General features: G+C 39.5%; 1 protein-coding gene across 1 annotated transcript in view; it reads right to left on the bottom strand.

The window, feature by feature from the left end:
* CCDC150 (coiled-coil domain containing 150) overlaps positions 1 to 13,393 on the bottom strand; it is a 95,024-nt gene that overhangs the window by 21,708 nt on the left and 59,923 nt on the right. Inside the window, exon 15 of the mRNA XM_023217967.1 lies at positions 11,360 to 11,443. Coding sequence (XP_023073735.1) covers positions 11,360 to 11,443 — 84 coding nt within the window. The remainder of the gene's footprint in view (positions 1 to 11,359; positions 11,444 to 13,393) is intronic.

Below are 13,393 nucleotides of genomic sequence, written 5' to 3'. Positions count from 1 at the left end.
ACCACAAAAAAAAAAAAAAAAAAAAAAAAAAAAAAAAAAAAAAGAACTGTCAATGTACAAGAAGCAGACATATCAGACCAGAAGAATGGAGAGGGGCGGGGAATAGGCGTAGAGTCTTGTGTTTCACTGACACAAAATTTCAAAAGTTGAATGGAATTCTTACATGTTGAATTATATCTTAAAACTAATTCACAAAGACAATACAAGTCTCTCTTTAAAGAAAATGATCATTTTGGAGGACAAAATCATTTAATATATACTCATAAATCTCCAAATTATGCATTTTTCCACGTTTGCTTCCACTTATCCCCAAACGCTTCACACACAACAATTAACGTTACTGAACCTACCCCTAAATAAGGAAAATTTTCATCCAAAATTTTATTTAAATCAACTGTTCCATCTCTCAATATCTTGTTTCCTATCTGTAAAGTGCAAACATCTATTTCACTGTAGCTACTGGACATTTTCAGCAACTGTTAAAATTTGAATGGGGTGTTAGAAATCAGGATGGTTAATTGGCCTTGTGGGTGACAGTTACTGGAAGAGGGTACTGGGTGTTGGGGATGTTCTGTTTCTTGATCTGAGTGCTGATCACATTGCTATATTTACTTTATAAAAACTTCATCAGGCTGTGCCCTGTGTACTTTTCAGTATATATGCTATAGTTCAACAACAAATTAACTGTAAAAAAACAAAGTAAACCAAGCACTTACCTAACTTCTAAATTAAGGTCACAAATGCAGTTGCTTATAGGGGCCAGGCAGCTAACACAATGTTGAAATCCCAGTGGTTAAGTGGTGGGGCCAATGGTAAAAAAGAGTGAAGCCAAAAAACTCAAACTGACATATGTTCAAAAACAGTTTAGGCCGGGCGCGGTGGCTCAAGCCTGTAATCCCAGCACTTTGGGAGGCCGAGACGGGCGGATCACGAGGTCAGGAGATCGAGACCATCCTGGCTAACACGGTGAAACCCCGTCTCTACTAAAAAAATACAAAAAACTAGCCAGGCGAAGTGGCGGGCGCCTGTAGTCCCAGCTACTCGGGAGGCTGAGGCAGGAGAATGGTGTAAACCCGGGAGGCGGAGCTTGCAGTGAGCTGAGATCCGGCCACTGTACTCCAGCCCGGGTGACAAAGTGAGACTCCGTCTCCCCCCCCAAAAAAAAAAAAAAAAGTTTAAAAAGTGCTGGAAATCATTCAGACATATATGCCATCATCCCACCTATCCACCCCTGAACTTAAAAAAAAAAATTATCATTAAAATTGAAAGCTGCTGTGTAGCCTGTCCCAACCAAATCTCCTTCTATCCTACACTTTTTTTTTTTTTTTTTTTTTTTTTTTGAGACGGAGTCTCGCTCTGTTGCCAGGGCTGAAGTGCAGTGGCCGGATCTCAGCTCACTGCAAGCTCCGCCTCCTGGGTTTACGCCATTCTCCTGCCTCAGCCTCCCAAGTAGCTGGGACTACAGGCGCCAGCCACCTCACCCGGCTAGCTTTTTGTATTTTTTTAGTAGAGACGGGGTTTCACCGTGTTAGCCAGGATGGTCTCGAACTCCTGACCTCGTGATCCGCCTGTCTCGGCCTCCCAAAGTGCTGGGATTACAGGCTTGAGCCACCACGCCCGGCCTCTATCCTACAGTTAACTGTTTTGCTGAATGTATCATTCCTATTCTTTAAAAGATAAATTTATATGTATCCCTAAACAGTATATAGTATTGTTTTATGAGATTCATCCATGTTAACACATGTAACTCCAATGCACCCATTTAGCATGCCCTCTTAAATATACTAATTTTAGGCTATTCTGTTCCAAGAGGGTTGAATAGGAACAGCTCTAGGCTGGAGCTCCCAGAGTGCCCGACACAGAAGACAGGTGATTTCTGCATTTCCCATTGAGATGCCTGGTTCATCTCACTGGGACTGGCTGGACAGTGGGTGCAGCCCACGGAGGGTGAGCTGAAGCAGGGCAGGGCATCGCCTCACCCGGGAAGCACAAGGGGTTGGAGGGATTTCCCTTTTCTATCCAAGGGAAGCCTTGACAGACAGTACCTGGAAAAACGGGACACTTCTGCCCAAATACTGTGCTTTTCCAACAGTCTTAGCAAATGGCACACCAGGAGATTATGTCCTGCGCCTGGCTCGGCAGGTCCCACGCCCACAGAGCCTTGCTCACTACTAGTGCGGAAGTCTGAGAACGACCTGTGAGGCAGCAGCCTGGCAGCAGGAGGGGTGTCCGCCATTGCTGAGGCTTGAGTAGGTAAACAAAGCAGTTGGGGAAGCTCAAACTGGGCGGAGCCCACCACAGCTCAGCAACACCTGCTGCCTCTGTAGACTGCACCTCTGGGGGCAGGGCATAGCTGAACAAAAGGCAGCAGAAACTTCTGTAGACTTGAACGTCCCTGTCTGACAGCTCTGAAGACAGCAGTGGTTCTCCATCCATGGTGTTTGAGCTCGGAGAACGGACAGACTGCCTCCTCAAGTGGGTCCCTGACCCCCATGTAGTCTAACTGGGAGACACCTCCTAGTAGCAACTAACTGACACCTCATACAGGCAGGTGCCCCTCCGGGATGAAACTTCCAGAGGAAGGATCAGGCAGCAATATTTTCTGTTCTGTAGCTTCCACTGGTGATACCCAGGCAAACAGGGTCTGCAGTGGACCTCCAACAAACTCCAACAGACCTGCAGTTGAGGGACCTGACTGTTAGAAGGAAAACTAACAAACAGAAAGAATCAACATCAACAAAAAGGACATCCACACGAAAACTCCATCTGTAGGTCATCAACATCAAAGACCAAAGGTAGATAAAACCACAAAGATGGGAAGAAACCAGAGCAGAAAACCTGAAAATTCTAAAAACCAGAGTGCCTCTTCTCCTCCAAAGGATCACAGCTCCTCACCAGCAATCGAATAAACCTGGACGGAGAATGACTTTGACGACCTGACAGAAGTAGGCTTCAGAAGGTTGGTAATAGCAAACTTCTCTGAGCTAAAGGAGGATGCTTGATCCCATCGTAAGGAAGCTATAAACCTTGAAAAAAAAATTAGACGAATGGCTAACTAGAAAAAAGTGTAGAGAAGACCAAATGACCTGATGGAGCTGAAAACCATGACACGAGAACTATGTGACACAGGCATAAGCTTCAATAGCCGATTCCATCAAGTGGAAGAAAGGGTATCACTGATTGAAGATCAAATTAGTGAAATAAAGTGAGAAGAGAAGTTTAGAGAAAAAAGAGTAAAAAGAAATGAACAAAGCCTCCAAGAAATATGGGACTATGTAAAAGACCAAATCTACGTTTGATTGGTGTACCTGAAAGTGACAGGGAGAATGGAACCAAGATGGAAAACACTCTTCAGGATATTATCCAAGAGAACTTCCCCAACCTAGCAAGACAGGCCAACATTCAAATTCAGGATATACAGAGAACACCACAAAGATACTCCTCAAGAAGAGCAACTCCAAGACGCATAATTGTCAGATTCACCAAGGTTGAAATGAAGGAAAAAATGTTAAGGGCAGTCAGAGAGAAAGGTCAGGATACCCACAAAGGAAAGCCCATCAGCTAACAGCAGATCTCTTGGAGAAACTCTACATGCCAGAAGAGAGTGGAGGCCAATACTCAACATCCTTAAAGAAAAGAATTTTCAATCCAGAATTTCATATCCAGCCAAACTAAGCTTCATAAGCGAAGGAGAAATAAAATCCTTTACAGACAAGCAAATGCTGAGAGATTTTGTCACCACCAGGCCTGCCCTACAAGAGTTCCTGAAGGAAGCACTAAACATGGAAAGGAACAACCAGCACCAGCCACTGGAAAAACATGCCAAATTGTAAAGACCATCAATGCTATGAAGAAACTGCATCAACTAATGGGCAAAATAACCAGCTAACATCATAATGACAGGATCAAATTCACACATAACAATATTAACCTTAAATGTAAATGGGCTAAATGCCCCAATTAAAAGACACAGACTGGCAAATCAGATAAAGAGTTAAGACCCATCAGTGTGTTGTATTCAGGAGACCCACCTCACGTTCAGAGACACACACAGACTCAAAATAAAGGGATAGAGGAAGATCTACCAAGCAAATGGGAACTAAGAAAAAGCAGGGGTTGCAATCCTAGTCTCTGATAAAACAAATTTTAAACCAACAACGATCAAAAGAGACAAAGAAGGCCATTACATAATGGTAAAGGGATCAATTCAACAAGAAGAGCTAACTATCCTAAATATATATGCACCCAATACAGGAGCACCCAGATTCATAAAGCAAGTTCTTAGAGACCTATAAAGAGACTTAGACTCCCACACAATGATAGTGGGAGACTTTAACACCCTACTGTTGATATTCAACAGATCAGTGAGACAGAAGGTTAACCAAGATATCCAGGACTTGACCTCAGCTTTGCACCATGCAGACTTAATAGACATCTACAGAACTCTCCACGCCAAATCAACAGAATGTACATTCTTCTCAGCCCCACATCACACTTATTCCAATATTGACCACATAGTTGGAAGTAAAGCACTCCTCAGCAAATGGAAAAGAACAGACATCACAACAAACTGTCTCTCTGACGACAGTACAATCATATTAGCACTTAGCATTAAGAAACTCACTCAAAACCACACAACTACATGGAAACTGAACAACCTGCTGCTCCTGAATGACAACTGGGTAAATAACAAAATTAAGGCAGAAATAAAGATGTTCTTTGAAACCAATGAGAACAAAGACACAACATACCAGAATCTCTAGGACACATTTAAAGTAGTGTGGAGAGGGAAATTTATAGCACTAAATGCCCAGAAGAGAAAGCAGGAAATATCTAAAATCAACACCCTAACATCACAATTAAAAGAACTAGAGAAGCTAGAGCAAACAAATTCAAAATCTAACTAAGATCAGAGCAGAACTGAAGGAGACAGAGACACAAAAAACCCTTCAAAAAAAAAATCAATGAATCCAGGAGCTGGTTTTTTGAAAAGATCAACAAAATTGATAGACCACTAGCAAGACTAATAAAGAAGAAAAGAGAGAAGAATCAAATAGACACAATAAAAAAATGATAAAGGGGATATCACCACCAATCCCACAGAAATACAAACTACCATCAGAGAATACTATAAACACCTCTACACAAATAAAACAGAAAAACAAGAAGAAATGGATAAATTCCTGGACACAAACACTCTCCCAAGACTAAACCAGGAAGAAGTTGAATATCTGAATAGTCCAATAACAGGCTCTGAAATTGAGACAATAATTAATAGCTTCCCAACCAGAAAAAGTCTGGACCAGACGGATTCACAGCCGAATTCTACCAGAGGTACAAACAGGAGCTCATATCATTCCTTCTGAAACTATCGCAATCAACAGAAAAAGAGGGAATCCGACCTAACTCATTTTATACGGCCAGCATCATCCTGATACCAAAGCCTGGCAGAGACACGATAAAAAAAGAGAATTTTAGACCAATATCCCTGATGAACATTGATGTGAAAATCCTCAATAAAATACTGGCAAACAAAGAGGAGCTGGTACCATTCCTTCTGAATCTAATCCAAAATATAGAAAAAGAAGGAATCCAGTATTTTGCCAATAAAATACTGGCAAACCAAGTCCAGCAGCACATCAAAAAGCTTATCCACCACAATCAAGTTGGCTTCATCCCTGGGATGCAAGGCTGGTTCAACATGCACAAATCAATAAACTTAATCCATCACATAAACAGAACTAACAAAAAAAAACACATGATTATCTCAATAGATGCAGAAAAGGCCTTCATCAAAATTCAACAACCCTTCATGCTAAAAACTCTCAATAAGCTAGGTACTGATGGAATGTTATCTCAAAATAATAAGAGCTATTTATGAAAAACCCACAGCCAATATCATACTGAATGGGCAAAAACGGGAAGCATTCCCTTTGAAACTGGCACAAGACAGGGACACCCTCTCTCACCATTCCTATTCAATATAGTAAGTTCAACTGTATTCAACTGTAAGTTCTAGCCAGGGCAATCAGGCAAAAGAAAGAAATAAAGGCTATTCAATTAGGAAAAGAGGAAGTCAAATTGTCCCTGTTTGCAGATGACATGATTGTATATTTAGAAAACCCCATTGTCTCAGTCCAAAATCTCAAGCTGATAAGCAACTTCAGCAAAGACTCAGGATACAAAATCAATGTGCAAAAATCACAAGCATTCCTATACACCAATAACAGACAAACAGCCAAATCATGAGTGAACTCCCATTCACAACTGCTACAAAGAGAATAAAATACCTAGGAATCCAACTTACAAGGGATGTGAAGGACCTCTTCAAGGAGAACTGCAAACCACTGCTCAATGCAATAAAAGAGGACACAAACAAATGGATGAACATTTGTTCTTCCATACTGCCATATGGCCATACTGCCCAAGGTAATTCATAGATTCAGTGCCATCACCATCAAGCTACCAATGACTTTCTTCACAGAATTGGAAAAAACTACTTTAAAGTTCATATGAAACCAAAAAGGAGCCCACACTGCAAAATCCTAAGCCAAAAGAACAAAGCCAGAGGCATCATGCTGCCTGACTTCAAACTATACTACAAGGCTACAGTAACCAAAACAGCATGGTACTGGTACCAAAACAGAGATATAAACCAATGAAACAGAACGGAGCCCTCAGAAATAACAACACACATTTACAACCATCTGATCTTTGACAAACCTGACAAAAACAAGAAATGGAGAAAGGATTCCCTATTTAATAAATGGTGCTGGGAAAACTGACTAGCCGTATGTAGAAAGCTGAAACTTCCTTACACCTTATACAAAAATTAATTCAAGATGGATTAAAGACTTAAATGTTAGACCTAAAACCATAACAACCCTTAAAGAAAACCTAGGCAATACCATTCAGGACACAGGCATGGGCAAGGACTTCATGACTAAAACACCAAAAGCAATGGCAACAAAAGCCAAAATTGACAAATGGGATCTAATTAAACTAAAGAGCTTCTGCACAGCAAAAGAAACTACCATCAGAGTGAACAAGCAACCTACAGAATGGGAGAAAATTTTTGCAATCTACCCATCTGACAAAGGGCTAATATCTAGAATCTACAAAGAACTTCAACAAATCTACAAGAAAAAAAAAACCCCATCAAAAACTGGGAAAGGATATGAACAGACACTTCTCAAAAGAAGACATTTATGCAGCCAACAGACACATGAAAAAATGTTCATCGTCACTGATCAGAGAAATGCAAATCAAAACCACAATGAGATACCATTTCACACCAGTTAGAATGGCCATCATTAAAAAGTCAGGAAACAGCCGATGCTGGAGAGGATGTGGAGAAATAGAAATGCTTCTACACTGTTGGTGGAAGTGTAAACTAGTTCAACCATTGTGGAAGACAATGTGGTGATTCCTCAAGGATCTAGAACTAAAAATACCATTTGACCCAGCCATCCCATTACTGGGTATATACCCAAAGATTATAAATCATGCTACTATAAAGACACATGCACACATATGTTTATTGCAGCACTATTTACAATAGCAAAGACTTGGAACCAACCCAAATGTTCATTGATGATAGACTGAATTAAGAAAATGTGGCACATATACACCATGGAATACTATGCAGCCATAAAAAATGATGAGTTCGTGTCCTTTGCAGGGACATGGATGCAACTGGAAACCATCATTCTGAGCAAACTATCGCAAGGCCAGAAAACTAAACACCCCATGTTCTCACTCATAGGTGGGAACTGAACAATGTGAACACTTGGACACAGGGCAGGGAACATGACACCCCGGGGCCTGTCGTGGGGTGGGGTGCAGGGGGAGGGATGGCATTAGGAGAAATACCTAATATAAATAACGAGTTAATGGGTGCAGCAAACTAACATGGCACATGTACACCTATGTTACAAGCCTGCACGTTGTGCACATGTACCCTAGAACTTAAAGTATAATAAAAAAAATACTGATTTTTAAAACTGGCTTAACTACTTTTAGTAACGGGAAATATGACAAAATCTAGTAAAATTCAGGATATGCACATCCTAAAATCCAGTAATTCTACTCCTAAGAATTATATTTAGCTGAGAGAATCTTCTGTATATAAGGAGACTGGTACAAAAATTCATCATATCATCATTGTTACTGTTTGCAAGCAATTAGAAACTAGCTGATTATCCATCAACAGAAGAATACATACATTGTGGCATGTTTACATAATGGAATACTGTACAGCACTGAAAAGGAGGCAGCAGTTTCCAATACAGTCTAAATTAACACACAAAATCCAGTATTTATATCATTCATTAACAAGCTGATTCTAAAAATGTAATCTTTTACCAAATACGATTCCTATGTATATTTTCAATCCATTCTAATCCAGCTGAGCGAGAACACACAGAAGACTACTGTTTTGACTACGTTTAGTATACAGCTCTTCCTTTAAATTGTCTTGTAAGAGTTATGTGCTCTAAGAGCACTTTCCCTAGAGCTGATGAAGTCAGTGCTTTTGGAATGCAGCAGCCCAAGACCTGACATAAAAATACCAATGAATCAATAGTTCACAATAGTTCAAAAAGTGTTCCTTCAAAGGACGATTAAGATTTATCAAAAATCTTAAACTCTTATTATAGGAATATGAACAGCAAAAAGGCATGTTATTTCCCTTATGATTACACAGAATCTGGATAATTTCTAAGATTGCATGGTTGAGGTTTAAAAGGTCAGACAGATAATATTAGACCCATTCATAAGTTATAAAATATATTTCATTCCCAGTCAAAATTTGGCTTCAAGTCTGTCATGAGGGCCTGGGATTTGTCTTATATATTTAATAATGTATTTCATTTTTCTTGGAAAAGCTAAAAAAAGGTTAAAGTCATGGGTCATAGCCTCTTATGAGATCATTCATTCCACAAAGGGGAAAGTTATTTTACGCCTGTAAAGATGTATACACCCTGCCTGTAATGGAGCCTATTTTTCCCAGTGAGAAGTAGATAAGAGAGGTGTGCTTATCCTCCTCATTTTATAGATGATTAAGATGAAACTCAAGAAAAGTAAGACCTTTCCACAGTCACACAAATGTAGATAACATTTAAATGCATCGCGACCTCTGGAAAATATTAATATTAATAGATGTTCTAGTAATTCTTTTTATTGTAGTTCTTTTTATTGTTCTAGTAATATATTGTTCCACAAGCATGGCTTATCAACTACCTTTTGGTCTGCTATTTCTGGGTCCCATCCTGTCTGCTAACCCTATGGTAAACCCTTTGAGTAGATGAGGATGAGGTTAATGCTGATGTGTTTGGCAAGCCTCTAGTGAGATTACTTACCAAATCAGCTCCATAGTTGCTGCTATGGTCTGGATGTGCTTTGACCCTGCCAAAACTCATGCTGCAATTTAACTGCTGATATAATTAAAAGTTGAGAGGTAGTGGGATCTCTAAGAGGTATCTGGGTAATGAGGGATCTGCTCTCATGAAGGGTTAATGCAGTCTCACAGGGGTGAGTAAGTTCTCGCTCTTGGGTTGTTATAAAGTGAGGCTGCCTCTTGTGTTTGGTCTCTTTGCAAACACCCACTGTCCTGTCTGCTTTCTGCCATGACATGAGGCAGCATGAGGTATTCACAGATAGGTTGTATGATCCTGGACTTCCCAGCCTCCAGAATCATGAGCCAAATAAACTTCTTTAATTTACAAATTACCCAATCTCAGATATTCTGTTATAGCAACAGAAAACAGACTAAGACAGTTGCCAAGCCTAACTGGGCTTCACTTCATACTATTTAGTCCAGCGGGCCTCAACTATGGTTGCAACATTGGAATCATCTGAGGAGCTTTAAAAAGTACTGAAGTCACTTGTAATCCCAGCACTTTGGGTGGTCAAAGCAGGCAGATTGCTTGAGCTCAGGAGTTCGAGACCAGCCTGAGCTACATGGAGAAACCCTATCTCCATGGACAAACCAAAAATACGAAAAACCTTAGCTGGGTATGGTGCTGCACACCTGAATCCCAGCTCTTTGGGTGACTGAGGTAGGAGGAACATTTGAGCCCAGAAGGCGGAGGCTGTAGCAAGCCCAGATATTGCACCATTGCACTCCAGGCTGGATGACAAAGCGAGACCTCATCACACACACACACACACACACACACACACACACACACACACAGCACTTTAGTCAAGGAACTATCCCCTGAGATTTTGATTTAATTGCTCTGGGGTGCAATTCTAGTCATGGGAATTTCCCCCCTACATTTTTTTCTAGAGACAGGGTCTCACTTTATTACCTAGGCAGGAGTGCAATGGCATGATCATAACTCACCATAGCCTCCAACTCCTGGGCTCAAGTGATCCTCCCACTTGGGGCTCCCACCTGAGCCTCCCAAGTAGCTGGGATTACAGGCACTTGCCATCATGCTTGCCTAATTTTTATTTATTTAATTTTTTTGTAGAGATAGGGTCTTGCTATATTGCCCAGGTTGGTCTCAAACTCCTGGCCTCGAGCCATTCTCCTGCCTCAGCCTCCCAAAGTGTTGGAAACAGGCATGAACCACCATGCACAGCCTCCCCCAACATTTTATAAAATGTTTTAAATGTATAGAAAAATGGAAAGAACTTTACTGTGAACATGCATACACCAACCATCCCATCCAAATTCTACCATTAATATTCTCTTATTTGCTTATCACATATCTATCCATTTATCATTTCCTCTCTCCATCCATCAACCTATTTTTTCTATGCCGCATTTCAAAGTGGCAGATATTATACACTTCCCAGCATGAGGAATTTTAAAAACTGCACAGTGATTCTAATGTATAGCTAAGACTTAGCACCACTGATTTGGATTTCAGTGTTTCCACTGGAGTTAGTTTAAGTAAAGCTTCTTACCTATATCAGTTTCAGGCTTCCTGCTCTGGGGTACCATAGGGACAAAACCCACAGGCAGCAAAAGAACAGTATCATCACATTCACTCAATTGCCTCTGAGTCTGTTTCCAGGTTTTTTTCTTTTTAGAAATGTGTTTTAAAAATTCAGCAAAAAGAGGTATAGGCTTTCTACATTCTCAGGGAATGACCACACATAAAATGATTATAATAAAGCTTCAAAAAGTCACAGAATGGGTTTTAGCTTCACAATTTTAGGTTTCAGCAACTAAGGATTGTAAATAGAAGTCACCTGGCTATCGATGAGGCCACAAACTTGGGGATGTCCAGAGACTACAGACTTAGTAAATGACAGAGCTAGGTATTCTCAAAATCTAGCAATATTTAATTTGATAATTGGTATTTTTAAAATTCAGACAAGAAAAATCAGAAAATAAATCTCATACCTGGAGTTTTCCCTTTTCATAGGCCAGTTTATTTTTACTTTCAGTAATTTTTCCCAAGACTTTTTCCACCTTCTGTTGGGCAAGCTGATAAGGTAAACACAGGCATCAGAACCTCTAGGCATAGAAAAGAATAACCATTTTCATTTTTAAACAAGTATTTACATCCTTACCATTTCTATCATCATAAGATCAAGATTCCTATTTATTTGCTACTGCTGCTTTTAGTCTTTCCCTACATGGTTGATCACAGGGCTAATATGCAACATGTACAGAAGACTGCTAATAAAAGCATGAAGCCTTAAGAGTACCAGAGTTGGTTGGTTTTGTATATTAATTCCTTTTTTGTTATGTCAGTTACTCCTTTGTAGTTGTGATCCAACACGGATGTGGTGTGGTTGTATCAGTGACTGCAGGTAGTCTGTAGAGCATTACACAGTTCTTTACGGAAACAGCAGCTGCAAGTGACCAGGACCACTGATAGCAGAAGGCACCTCACTTACTATGGTAAAAAGCAGTTTAGAAAAATCTCAAAAACAAAATAAATGTGTATTGGAGACTCAAACTCATTGTTTGATCAAATACTCAACACAATATTATCTGGAACAAACATTACCAAACGTTCCATATTTCATGAAATTACATATTTTCATTATTCAAACAGCCTTTAATAATGACAGTTATTTTTTCATATCCTGTTGTTCTCAGACTATATTAGAAAAAATAAGTACAAAATTTAAATTTTGGGCCATATTGGTACTTTCTTTATATGAGGGGCACCATTAAGTGATTGAACATAGAAATTTTCAGTCTTCACAATCAATGCCAGTGCTATATCTTAATAACATGAAATATTGCCATATGTCAAAATCGTCTTCATAAACCAAATGTGGAGATAATGCACACAAAGCAAATGTGACTGAAGACACAAACTCTTAATCACTTATAAGCTAACTAGCTGCACTATGGATCATTTGCAGTAAATCTTAAGTTCAAAGTCTTATTAATGTTGGTAAGTATCTTATATTGCCATCGTTCACTATTTCTGGTTTATATTTGCTTATTCTGTGAATAACAGAGTACCTTTTAGGCATTTTAAGCCAAATAATTTTAGACTTTTGTTTTATGTTCAATTTTAGGTAAGCTGATAAAGATAAAACCCATGTATTAATTTACATAAGAGATATATTCCTCACTACCTCCAACATGATTACAGCTATTCTTTAGTCACCACTTTGTAATATCCTTTAAGTGTGTGAATCTACCACACATGCTTCTAAATAAAAGCAAAAACACATTCCAAACTAGATTGCTATAATCTGTAACTCCTATTTTCCTCTGTTCAAAATATTTTCTATGAGAAGGCACACTAAGTTGGGCACAGTGGCTCACACCTGTAATCCCAGCACTTTAGGTGGCTGAGATGGGAGCATCACTTGAGACCAGGAATTCAAGACCAGTCTGGTCAACATAGCAAGACCCTGTCTCTACAAAACATTAAAAAATTAGCTGGGCATAGTGGTGCATGCCTTTAGTCCTAGTTACTTGAGAGTTTGAGGAGGGAGAATTGCTTGAACCCAGCTGGTGGAGGCTACAGTGAGCCATGATGGTGCATTGCACTCCAGCCTGGAAGACACAGCAAGACCCCCATCTCCTTTAAAAAAAAAAAAAAGTTATAGTAGTCTGGAGCATTGTTTTCTCCTTAGTAGTTGCCTTGGCTAGAAGAATTTCATTTTTGACATTCAACACTTGATAAAAATCAATGGAAAAGCCATAAAGAATTAGCCCTTGTATACCATCTACCCTAAAATCATACACCTTTAATATAAAAACTTATACCCAATATTAGGCTTTGGTGGATTATTAACTATTAGACCAAGTATTTGTCCTGTCAGAATATTTATTTCATACATTATTACACATATTCATAATTCAGTTTTTAAAAGTTTTAAAAATTACTGTGTTACTCCCAGTAAGGCAAAGGAAAATATGTTTTAAAAAGCATTTAGACCAGTAGAGTATTGGTTTCAAAATAAC

This window comes from Piliocolobus tephrosceles, chromosome 11 (genome assembly GCF_002776525.5).
Source record: "Piliocolobus tephrosceles isolate RC106 chromosome 11, ASM277652v3, whole genome shotgun sequence".
Taxonomy (NCBI): domain Eukaryota; kingdom Metazoa; phylum Chordata; class Mammalia; order Primates; family Cercopithecidae; genus Piliocolobus; species Piliocolobus tephrosceles.
Note: the sequence above shows the minus strand (reverse complement) of the source record. Positions and strands in the feature narration are given on the sequence as shown.